General features: G+C 38.9%; 1 protein-coding gene across 1 annotated transcript; it reads right to left on the bottom strand.

Moving 5' to 3' along the window:
- Positions 1–1182: 1182 nt before the first annotated feature.
- Positions 1183–14548, bottom strand: LOC111664154 (14-3-3 protein zeta-like). The gene is made up of 6 exons (XM_023418633.2): positions 14433–14548; positions 11685–11996; positions 6633–6756; positions 4168–4331; positions 3951–4046; positions 1183–2638 (listed from the first exon to the last, which is right to left on the bottom strand). The coding sequence occupies exons 2-6, from the start codon at positions 11985–11987 to the stop codon at positions 2582–2584; spliced, it is 744 nt and encodes a 247-aa protein (XP_023274401.1). The 5' UTR covers positions 11988–11996; positions 14433–14548; the 3' UTR covers positions 1183–2581.
- Positions 14549–17601: the final 3053 nt, after the last annotated feature.

The following is a 17601-nucleotide window of genomic DNA, read 5'->3' as shown; positions in this document are numbered from 1 at the left end:
CTACGAAATATTGCATCATTCCTCTCAGATTGTGCACACTTAAAATCAAGTGGTGTTGCCTGCTCATATTTTATTTAGAGCTACTGAAAGACTATGAAAGAGCCAGCCTACAGAAATACTGCAGGTTTAGATGATTTTTATCAAGGACACGCTATTCCTGTGTAATATAAAAAAATTATCAATGACCTTAATTTTCATAAGACCATCATCTACTGTTATAGATTAACCTGATAGTGAGTATTATTATGGTTATAGTAGTACCCATAGTTTTCCGTACTAATCATTAAAATGCCGTTTCCCAGTGCTTACTCCCGCGAGAGTCCGGCACTTCTCGTCAGGTAGGCGGAACTCATTATTACCAACAGGGGGCAGCAAGGAACGAAAACTAAACAACCACGATACCTGTTTCTGATGATTCTAACAGCGCTCTGGAAAATACAACATAGCCAAAATCTATCTATTACAGGGTCATTATGTAATTAACATAATTTTGCATCACCCATAGCACACAGTTTAATGTTAGCTTGGATACATATATGCTGTCTGAATAAGAAGCAAAGTCTGCTGGGAGTTCTCTGCATAGAATGAGCTCCTCATCAAAGATGCTCTTTAACATAACTCTATGACATCTGTAACTTTCTGAACTGTCCCTGTCATGACTATATTTTCTGGGTTGGATTATGAGATGTCACTGCAGCTCAACAATCCTCAGCGACAGTTTTGCTGTGCCCTCCTCCAAAGTACTGTCCATGGCATTTGAGCGGACACACCCAGAGTTATGTAGATGGAAAGTTTTAAAGTTCTTTCCTTTAGCTGTTCAAACAGTGGCAGTGAAGCAAACCGACTGGCTTCTTGCTTGTGGAACAAGACATAAGGCTCATGATCGAGCCTTTAGTTAATCACCCTATTGCTCTGCTCAGTGTTCTTTGATTAGCTTTGGATGTGAATGAGCAGTAGACTGCATGTCTAGTCTCCAAAAGTCCAGTGAATTCAAGGGTTTTATATTTTCATGTGGACAAAGAAATCCTTGATTATTCCTTCAAGAACAAGTCTGTATGATGTACGTCAAGGAGGATGCGTTACAAAGGAACAAAAAGCCTCATTGACAACAGTGGAGTATTTGCATTGGAGACACCGACTCAAACTGGTGTACAAAAAAAAAGAGGGAGGACTCTCTGTGGGTCTCCTCTGCTCCCGGCCTCCACCTTAGTGTGACTCATTTATTCTTGTACAGCAATTCACAGAAAATAGAGCTTCAAGTTAAAATGCTTGCTTGATTTACCACCACAATATTTAGAAACACCTACTGGTTTTTCAGGAAAGACAACCACTGCAGAGTTGAAATTCATTAATGTAAATAATAGATTGGATCATAGACTGTAAATGTTCAAATGTAAATGTAAATTTAAAAAAAAAAACCTCCAGGATTGTTAGACAACTTAAGACCAACATGTCAAAACATACAAGTCAAAACTTTTTTTTTTTTTTTTTTAATTCCACTTACATGAAATTACACATTTCCCCCCAAATAACAGTTAGGCTTGGGTGTTCAGTATGAAAATTACAAAGACATGAACAAAGCTAGCCAGCCAGACAACAACCTTCCTCACATCTCCACAAACTACTTCTTACCAACATGCAGTTTAGGCAAGTATTGAAAGAAAAAAGGAGAATAAAAGACAAAACAAATAAAAATCTTAATTTGCAAAAGCAGCAACTAGATAAGCATGTGGGATATTTTTTTTTTTTTTTTTTTTTTTTTTTTTTAACTGCTGTGCTCATACAAAACAGCAACAATAACAAGCTTGTGTGCTCTTTTGTTCTTCAAATTTTTCTATACCTCATAAGTGATACATAGAAATACAAAAGCAGGTCACCCGAAAACAGAACAAAATAATAGAGAAGAAAGTTGAGCGACGGACAGTAAACGGAATGTAACCTTTGTGTTCCAACAAAACCTTGCCTTCCCTCTCCAGCAACTCCCCTTTGCTCCCTCTACTATCTTCCTCTGCTGTCATTCTTCTTGTCTAGTACAGAATAACTGCGGCTGTCTGCTCAGGTGTGAGAAGCCAACTCCTGATTTTGTGAAACCACTGGTTTGTCATCAAAAAATGGTGCTAATCAAGAATAAGACCATTAATATGAATAGAATACATATATAGTATAACCTGTTGCCTGACTCTAAAAACTCAACCTGCTGCATGTTTCATGAGTCGAGAACTTGCCCTCTCACCCACCACCTTAATAATACAACACCCCTATTGCTCCCACACACACACAAAAAAAAAAAAAAAAAAAGGTCAGCAGACAGGCAACCAACCCGAAATATACTTTACCCTTCCACATGGACCCTCCCACTAAACAATTTAAAACATACCCTCAATCCCCATCCCCTTTCCCTACAGTTACTACAAAAGAGGAAACCGTAAACCGATAGGAGAGAGATGAGTGTTGAGACACCTAAATAGAAAAAGATGGAGAGAGTTGGATGACAATGATGATAGTGAGGTGGTCTCAGTGTTGATGATGAAGATGAGCTGGGATGATGGCAGGCAGACAGGGGTGCCTATGGGGGTCTGGCTCATTCTCTGGGCTCCTCTGTATCCTCTCCCTCAACCTGGTTATCAGAGGTCCACAGCTGAGGAGAGAAGCATAGTGAGAGGGAGGAGAACAGGAGGGTCAAAGGGGGAACCGGGGAATTGGTAGTGGTGGGGGTGGGAGGGTGAGGAAGAGGGAAACATCCATTAATAGCTGATCTTTAAAATATTTGGATTTTAATTTGAAAGGAGACTTAGGAGTATTGCATATTTATTTATTATAGTTATTAGTAAGTTATCAGATACAAATGTGTTGTGTACCCTTGTGTAGATACTAAAGTCTGTAGCAAAGGTGTTCAACCAATATCTTTTCAAGAACATTACCTGGATGTTCCTCGAACAATTTCTAGGCCTTTCTTGCATTTAACTGCTGAAAAGCGTGCATCTAGCAGTGCTAAGCAAACAATTATGTTTTTATTTGCCCATGTTTAAATATTTGTCTCTGTAATCTCTTTTTAAAAAGATTTTATTTAGACTTTCCAAATTAGGTGTACATTGTACATCACATACACATATCCACAAAACAAAGACCCACAACCCTAGCAACAAAACATACAACATTTAAAACCTTACATTGACCCTCATCAGACACCATACATAAGTCTTCAAATACAATTAATATTTATTGAGTACACCTATTTTTTTTCTAGATGCTAGATATCACCTGATGCAAATGAGAAAATGTGGGTGAACTGACGATTTAAGTGGATGAAACGGGTTTCGTATTGCTGCTGCTATATACAGTGTATGCCATTTGAATGGCTCCAAAAATGTTACAAACACCTTCTCTCTAATTTTTTGTGTCATCAAGGTGGTTTTTTGGGGAATTATTATGTCCTTTTTATTGGACACTAACAGACAGGAAATGTGGGTGGAGAGAGAAAGTCCAACCGGGGACTCACTGCTCCAGGCATTTGCGCCCATGTGGTATGAGCCCTAAACATATGGCTATCGGGTCACCCTGTCATCAAGGTGTCTGAAGGCCACACTGTTGATTACACACGTTATAGATTACTGAGAAAAAAAACAGCTCACATGAATGTTGTTTCAATGAGAGCTGCAAAGATAGATTACTCAATCACCAGAGAATGAATCTGCAACAATTTTGATTGTTTATTAATATATAGACAATTCTTTTGCAAAAATGGCAAAGTAATCTCTGGTATCAGCTCCTGTAAAGTGAATATTGTCTGGTTCTCTTACACGGCTTTGATTGCAAACTTAACATCTTTGTGTTTTGGACTAAAACATCAGCATGGGCTCTGGGAGGCATTTTACACTAAATCAACTAAAAAAAATAATTGACAGATGAACCACATAAAACTAAGTATTTGCAGTTGAAATGAAACTTACTGTCAAGTTGTCTCTCAGTAGCTGCATGATTAGTGTACTGTCTTTGTATGAATCTTCACTCAGTGTGTCGAGCTCTGCAATGGCATCATCAAAAGCCTACAGGAATTCAAAACAAGCATTTTAATCGCAATAATGCAAGATATTAATACATTGGCATTATATTGAGCAATTTAGTAACCTCACAAATACAAAGAGTTATGTGGTGTTATGAACTTACGCGTTTGGCCAGCTGGCAGGCCTGTTCAGGTGAGTTGAGGATCTCATAGTAGAAAACGGAGAAATTGAGGGCGAGACCAAGACGGATTGGGTGCGTGGGCTGCATTTCGTCTTTGCTGATATCAAAGGCTTTTTGGTAGGCAGCCTGTGAGTCTTTAATGATGGCTAAGAGGAAACAAAGAGCATGAAAATTATGGAACATAACATTATAACAGTAGAGTCACCGTTTATAATCTTTCATACAGTGTATAAAAAGAACAGAAACAATACAACACATTCAGTTGCTAGTTTACTACATACACCTATCTAAAACTAACGCAATGAAGAATGTGTCCTGTAATAAATCCAACTTCCATAAAGGTTGTGTTGAAACCATTTCAGAGAGGTGTTGATTATACTTTATGATCATTTTGGAGAGTGTAGTTTGTGGTGCTGCTGACATGAACTGCATTTATACTCCTATTTATAAGCAACTGAAGTCAGATAAAGTTGAATCAATACTTTACTAAAACTGTCTTTAAAAAGTTTAAGTCACGTTTCAAAAGCATCTAATGATTTTTCCAACACACTACAGCAATACAATTGGAATAACAGATGACTAATACTGTAGAAGGGCCACACCTCTCTGTTGTATTACTGTTGGGTGAAGAGCACAAGGGAGGTAGCTTGTTGTGAGATTAACCACACAATTGTTTCCGAAGGCCTAAATAAACTCTCTTCTTACAGTGGCTACACCTTTGGTGATGAGGCGAGAAGCTGGTCGTCATAGTGATGGGATTTATAAAGCAGATGCTTTTAAACAGAATACTACACTTTCAGGTAATATTTCCTGTAGTGAGTTGAATATGACCTCAACAAGCTTAACGGAAAAATAAGTAAGAGGTTTCAGGAAGGTTTCTAGGGGCAGCGGTTTTAAGATCGAATAATTTCGGTCTAAAATGCAAAACAGACTGACATGGTTGGGAAAAATGTCACTAAAAACGATTGATGAGTCCATTTTTATTATGTCCTATCTAATCTTCTCTGTCTTATAAAATCTTTCACTGCTTCCTGCCCTAGTGAAAGTGGAGACACAAGTTATGACCTGTGAAACTGATACATAGGTAAGTAGAAGACAATAGTGTGCACACACACACACCAGCAGCCAAAGGGGTGTGTCATGAAGGTGGGTCAGAAAAGAAGAGTTCTAGTAAAATTCAAACAAGTTTAAAAAACTGAACCAGGATTAAAGCGTTTCATAAAACCATCTCAGAGCAGAAGTGATCAGCCTAATTCAAGACGGGTTTTAAGAAGTAAGTTGAAGATTTTGGGAAATATTCTTTAAGCTTTCTTGCACATTTCGATAAGATCAATACCACTCATATCTGCCTGTGAAAACTAAAACTACAGTCAGCAGCCTATTAGCTTTGTTTAGCATAAAGACTGGAGACAGATTGAAACAGCTAGCCTGCTTTGGTCTGGTAACAAAACCATAACCTACCAGCTCACTAACTAACACATTATATCTTGCTCATTTAATCTTTAAAATAAACGTATAAGTTGGTCTTTCCAAAAACCAACTCAAACATCCTAGTTGTCATTTTATGAATAAATTTGTTCTCCGAATTCGCTATAAATGACCAAAGTGGTTTCCCAAACCTGTTTGCTTCATAAACCATTAAAACAAGGCAGCTGAAAACTCAAACAACTGTGTGGCCAAAACATGAGTGAGAAAAAGATGAGTTTATAAATAAATAAATAAATAAAAGTACAGAAAAAATACAGAAATAGCCTTTTCATTACAAAAGTGTATTAATTTTTTATTTACTCATTAATGCTTATATCATTTTTGTCATTCTTACTAGAGGGCAAAAAGGTTAAAAGAATAGGAATGGAACTGAAACAGAAGAATGGTTATCTAAAAAGGACTAAACTACCCCAAACAGAATATTTCTTTGAGCTTAAGTCAACTAAAAAAAGACCAGCCTAAGATAGACCTGGCCTCTTGAAGCAATAGATTCAGTGACAGACCTCTTTAAAGCCTGTAAGCAGCCTGCCGGTTTCACTTCAGGTTAAATTTACAAGAACATCTCTGCTTAAAGTTCCCCTTCTAACTTACTACAGGCATCTATTACCTAAACTGACCCACTAGTTGTTAACAATTAACAGTCAACAACAATGACAGAAAATGTTACCATTCAAGTACATCTCTCCTTCCTTTCTCACTACCAGAGGCGTATACTGTGATACTATTGTAATCATCGAGGAGCCAGTCATAAAGCTTATCCTGATACTTAAGTGTTCATTTAATAGGATCTTGTCTAATACGTCTTATTTGGCTCTGCTAGGAGTTGCAGATATCAGTTCTTACAATCCAGCGTTCCAGCCAGGAAAACGTAAATATACATAAATGATGAAGATGAAATAAATCCCCACCACCTTCTACACACGCACACAGTATAAAATGGGATTTAGCATAGAGCTTACATGTCTTCTCTTCTCCTGTAGCCACCTCAGCCAAGTAGCGGTAGTAATCGCCTTTCATTTTCAAATAGAAGACTTTGCTCTCTGCTGCAGTGGCTTTGGGAATGAGATAAGTGTCCAAGAGACCCTGTGGCAGAAAACAAACAAAACAGACTGTTAGGAAAGAACAAATTTTCTAAAGATATATAATCCAGTGCGTCATCTGTAATGTATATAACTTGCTTTACAACTGGGGCTAGCAGAGATTGAAATCAGCAGAGTTGAACTGTGTTCGCCAACTATGGGTATAAAATGTGTAAACAATTCATTTATGAAGAATTTTAACACTAATTACTATAATGCTCATTTGCCACTTAAAGGCATCACTTATCCACTGACCCCACAAGAGCAGTGGTAGTTATTTCAACTGATTCAAATAAACATCATCGCCAACATTTCAAAGCATCATTTCCCATCAGACCTAAATGAGGGTAGAGACAAGCTGACTACGTCCAATTGCCTAAGGGCTTGAGCGTCAGACTTTGCCTGAGCACCATCACAGATGCTTCAGAGACCACTGAAGGGGGGTGGATATGTGTGGATGGTGGATGCTATGAAAGTATGGGGGAGGAGAAAGGGACAGGCTGGACAGGAGAGTAAAAAGTGGAGGGTGAAATAGGGTGGAGAGAGAGGATGGGAGTATGGATGAAAGATGGTGGGGGTGGAAAAGAGAGCAGAGAGCCAGGCTGCTGAACTCCTGATGAGCTTTTGCTGAGGAAGTAGGTCACTCAGAGCCCAGCTTGGCTCTTTACATCACAAGCATGCACCACTTGATAGCCTCTCCCTGTTGCTAATCTGAATACTAGCTGGCAGGGAACCTATAGTGCTAAGTGGTGGGAGTGTACCATAGCACACTAGCTGTAAAGAAGGACAGATTAAACAAGAGGATTAAACACTGCCTTTAAAGAAACCTGAATCAATGCTTAATATAAAGTGTAGATTTTAGCTTCTCATGTCTGTGGACTTTCATGTAGTTTCATTGCGGACATCTCCATGTTGCGTCTCCCCATCAGCCATGAAGAACTAACTGTGCCCTACAGCTTTAAAAGAAAAGCAGGAAAGCACAATTTCCCATGGCATTAGTGATGATATGTTATTAAGAAACCAAACCCAGACCTGTCCTTAAATTTAAAAAGCCTGTTGATTTCTAAAACTATGGGTTGAGTTGTTAGATAAGTTACGGGCCTCTCTACATATGAATAGTAATGTAATGGGCTGTTCCTGGGTTCGTGGGTAGATGACATAAATTGTCATTTAGGTCACACGATGGAAAATGCATAGATTTGGTCTGAAAAAGAATAAAATGTAGGATCAGCACACAACCACCATATGATATTAGTAGTTCAAACATAGACCAATTTTCCAAATGAATAAAAACATTTTTGCAAGTTCTACAAGATCCCATTCATTAAACAGCAAATTTATATATTATCCCAAGTATAATGAAATAAACGAGGCTGATGTAAGAGCCTGCATTTGCAGAATGCTCTCAGACTGATGTGAGGGTTCAGGGAAGCCCTTTGGGATCTCAGTCCAGAACTGGGCCACTTACAAGGTCATAGCTAAAATCAAACTACCATCGTGGCAGGAATGTTGAGTAAATGAAACTTATATTTTCATTAATTGTACTGCCAATTTGATTATATCTTCCTCAATATCCTTTTTGCATTCAAGGATTGAACAGAGGTTCACAGAAAGGGCAACGTGGGCAAGCAAAGATGTGAAAGTCTCAGTTCTGAGGAACAGACAACAGAGCCATGTATTGTCTCTGAAGCACACCCTGCAAATGTAATTTATATCAGTCAAAGGGACCATCATGGGTTTATGTGGGCACAAGCTTGCTCAATGCTGCTTGCGCATGCCACCATGCATGCTCAAGCAGCATGGGGCAGCAAGCCTAGTACACCACTGTTAGCATTAGATCACATTATAAGCCCTGTTAAAATCAAAACACATTTCTTAAAGGCTTACCTTAAAAGGAGTGGGTACAGTGTACACCTAGGTAGTTTACTTTGACTTGATCAGTGTGTCATAGATAAAAAAGCAGAGCTGGCTTTCAAAGACAGCTACAACTTTGTAAAATATCCATTGGGAAAGAACATGTAATGTGTCAATAAATACAACCTCTGTTCCAACCAGACTTATACCCAAGTCCTTATTGGCAAGTCTTGCCACTCACCAGCCACATTGGCAACACCTCTGGGCAGTTTGTTCAAGCCAACAAGACCATCTAAATGAATGGGGAGAGAGCCATAAGTGCACTTTCAAACGTCACCAGGAAATGAAAACCGATAAAATCACCTGTCAAATATGATAAACGCTTTATAGGTTTGGCGACTTTGCCCGAAAATAAGGTTTCAAATGCTTTTTTACCCAACGGGTTATACTTTCACTGAGCATGTGCAAGGTTTTGTTTGTGTCAGTGAAACAACACCATTTGGTTGATGTTTCTGGTTCGGTTGTTACAAAGTGTTGAAAATTATGGAAGTAGCTGTGCAAATTGGGGAGATGGCTGGCTTATTGGGGAGAAGGGCAGAACAGCCGCGTCATATAATCGCCATCATTTGCTTTTCTATTCATTCTTTAAGTGGTTTTTGTCTCTCCCTTATAATGTGTCCGCTTATACCACTTCCACACAAAAATGAGAAACTCCGGAAAACCCATGTTTGCTAGTGGTTTGAACAACCAATAAGCATGCTCACTTTACACAGAAATTTGTCAGGTAGTCATGGTCTCTTTGACTTTGCACAGCTACTTCCATAATTTCCATAACAAGTGTAATAACACGGACAAGTAACTGTCCAAGGGTATGTGCTTTTTTCCCCATTGATTCATTGTGTCTGTCCATCTCTGATGGCTGGCTCTTCACTTGCCGTTCAGAGTGGTCATACAGAACAGGAATAAAAATGTCTTTAGTTTGTAGAAGCTGTTGTCCCACCGCATCTAATCTGGTTCAAGTACACCACAGCCATAATCCTGTCCTACACCCCTCTTTATATGCCCTCTCTCTTTTGGTCCCCATAAGGCCATTCAGCCGAAGTGGAGATCAGCGAGCCAGAATGCTGGTGCTCAGCTGCTGTCATTATAGGATTAGGTCCTTGTGAGTCATCAGGCAGATAATACACAGGCTGAGAGAAGAATAGAGTAGTAAAGGTCCTACAGATGGCTATAGTACTTCCAATATAAAAACCAATGAACTAGTAAAACTTCAATATCTGTGGAAATTTGGTACTATTCTTAAGAGTAAGTGGAGCTGTGCCAAGAAAGCCTTGAATTCTGGGGTATCTAACACGTGAGATTTACTAACTGTGTGAAGTCTGATCTGCTTCTTCTGGGGGATTAAACCTGGGATGCCCCAGGTTTAATAAAAAAGGACCACTATTCATCATCTTAAGACACATATAGTGGAAACAGAAGGCTTCATTGAGGATTGTGTCTTGTATGTTTAATCTCTCATAAAACACTCTCCTCTGAACAGGAAAAAGGTCCTGGCAGTTTGATAAAAACATGAAAGTCTGATTAAGGCTTTAGAATATTAAAATTTTAAAAGTAATACAATATTATTGGCTGTTTCATCTTAATTACTCATAAAAAAGTGCTCTGTTGTATAAAACGCTAAAAACCGGCTAGTGAGCTGTAGGCTACAAGCTAGATGGAAGGCGGCTGTGGTGCATATTGCGACTTGTTTCAAAAAGACAAGATCAAATCCAAGCGTTTCTTAATGTGAATCCTCACATAACTTGAAAGGTCCAAATGGCAGAAAAATGCACTACTCATTCTTTCCTCAGTCGGAAACTGCAGTCTAGTACTTTTATCCAAATCCAAGAACAACTTTTATAGCTATAAAGAATATCGAATAAGCCTACCTTTCAAACTTTTCAGTGTTCATTCCTCTGTTGGTCTACAGTGTATGTGGCATATAATAGGCCGACTGTTGTCAAGCCACCACCAAATTAGAATTAAATGAATAGCTTATTATTTGCAGTGCTTTTTTAAAGTAGAGGTATCACGTGGATTGCTAAGTGTAAAAAACGGTTAATAAAGGGTTCCTTATGGCTGGATACATACAGTACCACTCAAAAGTCTGGACTTTTGACTGGCTATGCAAAAGTAAAAATAAAGAATATGTAGGAATTTTTTTTTTTCTAAAATGGCCCCATGCCAAAATTCAAGCACATTGCCAGAGAATTTTAAAGCCTATACCTTTAATGTTCGGTTTTTGTTGACACTGTCAAAGAGGTGTTAATTCAATTATGTTTTAGCATTGGCATCATAGTTACTGATAGGGTTGTAGTGGACTGCATTATATTTAGGAGTTTCTATTGCTGTTGCAGGTGTAATGGGGTCAGGCCTACTTGACAGGCTTAACACAGTTTACGCCTCACACACTGCTGAAGGAAATGACTGACTCAGACTATGAATGATGAACCAAATTGATAACTATAAGCTGTTTAAAAAACTTCTTTTTGCATACTCTCACCCCACTTCAACATTTTTTCCCATTACAGTGGCACATGTGCAGAAGAATGCCTTGATAAATCACAGATCATCACTGATGACATAATTTAAGCTGGAAGCCGTCTAGGCGTGGCACTTCTCTACAGGGTCCATTGTGTCTTGTTGATAGAAATGACACATCTAACAACATGAACTGCTAAAGTGAGGTATGAATGGAGTTCAACTCACTCCTTAGTCCTCCAGTATTTCTTCACATAATGTGAATGTCAAAAGGAGATGACTGTTAAGTAATTTGCCTGAGGTAAAATCTCTTTAAAGCCTTGCTTTTGCCTCTTATCAGTTTGACATGGCCAAAATCTTGTAATCACATTTGCTTTGGATTATTAAATTCAGTTTGTGTTTGAGATAAAATGCTCATCTGATACTGCACAATATCAGATTAGACTGAATAGTTAACATTTGCCCAGTCATGTCTTAATAAAACTGTAAAGAACATTTAAGATATGGATACTATAACAGGTAAAGAAATGTTGTATAATAAAATGTTAGCAATCTCACCAGCACATCTTGGCAGATATCTTTCAGCTCTTTCTCAATCTTTTCCCGGTACTCTTTGGCCATGGTCTGCTTCCTTTCGCTGCCCTCAGCTTTTTGCTCAATGCTGGACACCACACGCCACGAGGAGCGGCGGGCACCCACCACATTCTTGTAGGCAACTGACAGCAGGTTACGTTCCTCATTTGAAAGCTGCTCACTATCCTCAGTAACAGCCTTCATTGCAGCAGCCATGTCATCGTAACGCTCAGCCTGCTCGGCCAGCTTGGCCTTCTGCACCAGTTCCTTCTGGGGTGCCTCGCTCATGACTGCTCACTGGAAGAAGACAAGCAGAGGAGAGGACAGCCGAGGTCAATTAAGTGAACAGCAAGGGTACTACCTCCCCCCCCCCCCCCCCCCCCCCCCATGGTACCCATTTACATGTGAAAATAGAATTTTAAGAGCATGTAATGAACCAAATTAATGGTCTAAATGATCAAGAAAAGATAAATCATCTTTGCTGACTCTAATCTGTATACATGAATAGATGTGGGTCTCTTCTCAGTCCAGAGAAGCGACCACTCCACGCTAACTAAATTGATTTAACTGAAGTTGTAGCACATGATGTAACTACAATTTCTGAGGCTTGCTGCTCTCCTTACGAAATACTTGTACAAGGAAACGCTGATGCACACCATGGCAGTTCAAGGCTATGGCAGCTAACAAAAGAAATTGAACAGTGAAGTATTGCAAGGGCTATCAACAGAGTAAGTGAGAACAAAAGTATACCGACTTAAGTTTAAGCTAAAGACACTAGAATATATTAATTGTTTGAATTGTATCTTCGTTTGCTAAATGGAAAGATGCACTAAGCAAATATGTAGTTGGATTAAAATAAAATCATGATTTTTGCTGGGGTCTGTACCAAACAACCATGTTACCTCGCATTTGGAGAATATGATACCATAATGGTGCATTTATAACGGAATGTTGTGACATATTTTACCTTTATCAAGAAATATATGTATGCTGGTACATTACTTCTTTTACACTTACACAAATACACAGGAATTATAATTACATCAATAGCCTACATCCGTTTGACCCATCTAAAATAGCCAGCGGGCTTCCACAGAATCAATCACATTTTTTCCATGCAGTGTGACATGCTCTAAATCTGACCTGAAATATCTAAAGAAAGCTAATTCTAACACTGATGACCCCATATATTAAGTTGACTGAGCAAATAAACTGAGAATAAAATAAATAAAACACACACACACAAAAAGCCCCATCACAGATCACATTACAAACACCATTTGCGGAAGCACACAAATAGTTGCATGTTTCAAACAGAAAGAGTTAAGAAGTTTCCTTGAAAAGCAACAAATACTACCCTGACAAACACACAAATGTGTTAATGACTTTTTATATATTACAGCATTACTTCCACCACTCCAAAATACTAATACAAACTCCCCAACAGAACGCAAAAGGATTTGTCAATCTGTAGAAATTATAAAATTTTCAACACCGACAAGCATGAACATGATGCAACACGACCCACGGGTACATCAGTGAATAACTATGCACCAAAAAAGTTAATAAGTAGTTACAACTTAAGTTAGGTGTGTGAATTCTATTCGCCGAAATCATGTAAGCTACAGTCTCGGTACAACATAAACTGATCTTGCCTCCAGGGCAAACGCGTCCCCCCCCTCTCTCCCGTAGACGCACACACCACACCCATTCCTCTACCTGTGACTCGCCCAACAAGCGGAAAAGTGCGAAATAAAAGCGTGTCTACACTTGGCTTGCTGTGACAAATATCGGTACATTTAGTCGACATGGACCCAGAGACGCGTCCAGTACATTTACAGACATGGCTCTGACGAGAAGCACGATTTAGTGTATGAAAATCAACCGATGGCGGCTTTTCGTTAGGCCCTCGTGACCCATTTCCAGTATGGCGCAGACTATTTCCTGAAGCAGAAGCATTCCAAATCAGACAGCCTTTATAAATGGGCTAGGCATTATACCCATTGTCACAGCTACTCTAACACCGCTCGCCATGTGAAGCCACACACCTTTAAACATTTGTGTTTCCCTCAAATCAAAAGATTATGAACTTGGTTGGTTAGCGTGACGCCAAGCCTTTAAAAGGTGTGGATCTTAGTTGAACCGCCCGGCTGGTAGCCGATGCTGAAAGACAATTTGCCTTCTCGTTAGTTCGCTAATACACTATCTGCCACCTCACGTTAGCAAATAAAACTGATATACTGTCAGCAAAATTGTGACGTCAAATACACTAAAACTGAGATCAACATAACTTATAACATTAACCGAAAAACAATATATTTAACTGCGAGCCATAGCAATCCTTCCTCCAAGACAATACATTCCCGTCACCTTTGCTCATTTACACTGAGTGACATGCACACTTCTTAAATTAGAATAACCTAACAAATTACTTCACTTAACAGGTTTAACGTTTGTAGCCAATGTTACAGAATATTTGATCGACAACCTTCGACCCGACACGCCTTCCCCGTCTTGTGTCCCATTTGAAACCAGCCATTAGACATATCCCAAATTGTAGCTAAGCTAGTCATTGTTCGCTGGTCTGATAGCTGTCGCCGCTCCATATAGCCCAAAGTCATTTGGAGAAAATGCACTTCCACTGTCTCTATATTCTACTATTAGTTAGAACACTTAACAATGACTAATGCAAACGTAAAAGTACAATTTTAAAAACTGTAAGTCCTATCATACCTGAGTACTGGCAGATAGCAGTGATGTCGGCGTACTAAGCTACAGCTGATTCTCTCAGCGCGTCTGAGTGAATGCAGTCCACGGGGTTTCCCTCCAATCACACCAATCCAAGGCACGGCCCGGAGGGAACAGGGGTTGGGGGTGACGTCAAACGTTACCCAGGCAACCGAACAAGAGACATTATGGGAGTTGTAGTGTTACCCCACATACCATTATATAGGCATTCCTCATCAAGAAAGATAACCATAATGATAACGATGAGAACCAACTCAATGATATTCAATATTGATGATCGTTACGCTCCACTTAAAAGTGTTTCTATACCCTCAATTACCTTACATAAAAGTCGGGTCAGTTGCAACATCTGAATTCTTCCATTCAAATACATATTTTGAATGATATGTCATATGTAATCATCTTTAAATGGCATGGGTAATTAGTAGACAAAAGTCAGTTTAATAGGCCTTTATAAAAGTTTGGTTGGTCAAGTCCAAATATTCTCTGAATAACTGAGAGAAATGCAAAAAGTGTTGCAACAGTCCCCAGTCTCCCCTACTTGCTATGGATGCTGAGGGCATCACAATCTAGAACACAGGACACAGAACTACAGTATATCTTGCCTAATAGAAATGACTATTTCTGCATTCTGGTTGGTTTCCAAGGGGAGAGAGTGAGGCTATTTTTGCCTTGTCATGTTTTCCCCAGGGCCAAGATTTCAAGCTTGTAACCTATTTAAGGGCAAATGAGAGAGTATTGGCTGTAGAAATGCAGAGGTGCCATTAAAAAAAGAATGAAAGTCTCCTTTCCCTTGTTAAGGTGTGGTTCACAAGGGTTGTAGTATGAAACCAAAAAGATTTCAAGTAAAGTAAAAAGAAACATGTGCAACCGGTTTGTCCACATTTTTAAAACTTGAACACACACGCACACTCATCCAAATAACAACCAAATTTCAAGTTTTTCACAGAAGCTTTCTTCAAAGTTATCAGCAATATTCACAGTTGTCATACATAGGTCTGCAAGAGTCACTCAGCTTCTGTATTTTGTCACATATAAGGATTATGGCTAGAGCATTATGGGAAATGTAGGACCTAGTGCTTCTGGCGCTTGACTCATATTAGGGACTGAAAGTCAGGATATTTTGGCCACAGCTGCTTAAATTTCAACTATTATTTTGTGCAAAATACATAACTACAACACTAAAGTGCTAAATTGGAGTAAGGATAAGAGATGCACCATCTTCTTTTTGAAGGGCCCTTAGGCACAAAACACATATTTTTTTCTACTTTTTTCAACAACAAAAAAAAGCCAAAAAAGCAATCAGTATAAAATAACACTGAAAACATGTTTGTCCTTTTCCCACTGCTCTGTTTTGTAGTTTATCACTTGTCTCAATCTTGAGTAACTTACCTGCGAACTTGATAGGAATGTGCTACAGGAAGTACTAAAACCTTATTACTGTTACATACCAGATTGGTGTTTTAATCCATGTTTTTGTAGTTTCATAGTAGTACAGCTTTGTGTATCTGGGATTTCTGGGTGCATTTGTGGCATTGCAAGCACTATATGTTAAATCATTTTGGATCCAGGTTGATTAAGGCTTTTTATGTATTTTATCTCTTATCATGCACAATTTGTAGGGTCACCACACTGCCACCTGTCCAAGGACATAATTGCTGTGGGGGAGATGACATCAGTGGTGAGGTAAAGACACTGAATAGAAAGAGGTGCTTTTGTGGACACCTGTATAGCTACAGATTTAATTATAGTTTCAGTTTATAGTTTAATTATATTTGATGATGCTGTAGAAAATAATGGTAAACATTTACGTGTGTATGTATGCAAACCCACTTGGGTAACAGAAGTCGTCGTCCATTTTGAAAATGAACTACACCTGCGGCTGAGATGAGGAGAATGCTCCAATTTCTGCCTTGCAGAGCCTACAAACCACGCCCACTCAGACCACACCCACTTTGATTTGCAGTCATTGCTCGCGGCGAAGGAGAGTCCAAACCCCAAACCCTAACCATATTTGGAAGTTCAACTTCCCTCACGTTCGTCTGACGGATGCAGCTGGTTGTGAAGGTAACGTTATCACCTGCCCTCTGATTGGACTCATCAGATTCAGCTATAAAGGTCAAAAGTCGTACTTTTACTTGTGAATATAGTTTGCGTGCTGAGTTTTACACCTAATTGCTGCTTTGTGTCTGTACACAGATTACATTTTTTTTCAAGGTGTCTTTGTTTAACTTCACCACCAGAGCACGCAAACCACAAAAAATGATGCTGGTCATTAAAAAAAGGAAATCAATTTATCATATAGGTAAGCGAAGTCAACCCCAATTGGAGTCAGTATAAAACATACAGAATGAAGTTGTCTACAGTCTGTATGTAGATGGAAGAACATGTCCTGTATTTGGAAGTGGAGCCATGTTTATATCTGTAGAAGGGGCACTGTATTCAAGTATGTGTACCTGTTCCACATAGGCTGTGAGATCTAGTGCCAGTTTTAGTTTAGCTACATATAATGAGTATTATTACTAAAAATAACTTTAATTTCAGTGTATTAGACTGAAAGAAAGACCTGAAACACCACTTTAACAAGGTTTTCTACATCAGTGTGCATTATACTCTACTGGTGATACATGTTCGTCTATTCACCTCTTACTCCAGCTCTGGGAAAAGACTGGCAAACATAAATAACCACCATTCTGGATTCAATAGATGTAATATTTCATACATATTATCTACCCTAATTATGTTGCATGGAATTACATGCCTCTTGCAACATAGACTTTCTAACACAACCAATGGGATGTGGGCATTAATAGATCAAGGATGTGACTAAGGAAGAACCAACATTATTAGTGTTTGTCTGTTCTTGTTACAGTGATTCATTATTACCTTCATGCTACATATCTAGCTCTTACATAATTAGTTTTAATATCAGCTGAGTGGATGAGCAACAGACAATCACCAAGGTATAAAATGACTAACTAATGATGGGCTATTAATTTCCTGTCTTACTGAGCTCCCATCAACTGAATGGGCTAGTACTGTAGGTGGAAACACAATAGGGAGGGAAATTTCCACATATTTTAGCACTGTTCAAAAACATATTATATACATATTAAAAAACAAACAAACAAACACACACACACACACACTGTAG

The sequence above is a fragment of the Seriola lalandi genome, unplaced genomic scaffold, assembly GCF_002814215.2.
Source record: "Seriola lalandi dorsalis isolate HSWRI2012SDOR001 ecotype SW California unplaced genomic scaffold, Sedor1 jcf7180002054583, whole genome shotgun sequence".
Taxonomy (NCBI): Eukaryota; Metazoa; Chordata; class Actinopteri; order Carangiformes; family Carangidae; genus Seriola; species Seriola lalandi.
The sequence above is the reverse complement of the archived record's forward strand: the minus strand, read 5'-3'. Positions and strand labels throughout refer to the sequence as shown.

Coding starts and splice junctions, on each gene's coding strand:
- LOC111664154 (XM_023418633.2), bottom strand. CDS start 11,987: ATGAGCGAGGCACCCCAGAAGGAACTGGTGCAGAAGGCCAAGCTGGCC. Junction 6,757..11,684: donor ATATCTGCCAAGATGTGCTG/GTGAGATTGCTA, acceptor TTTCTGCCACAG/GGTCTCTTGGACACTTATCT. Junction 2,639..3,950: donor TACTGAGAGACAACTTGACA/GTAAGTTTCATT, acceptor TTCTCTCCTCAG/CTGTGGACCTCTGATAACCA.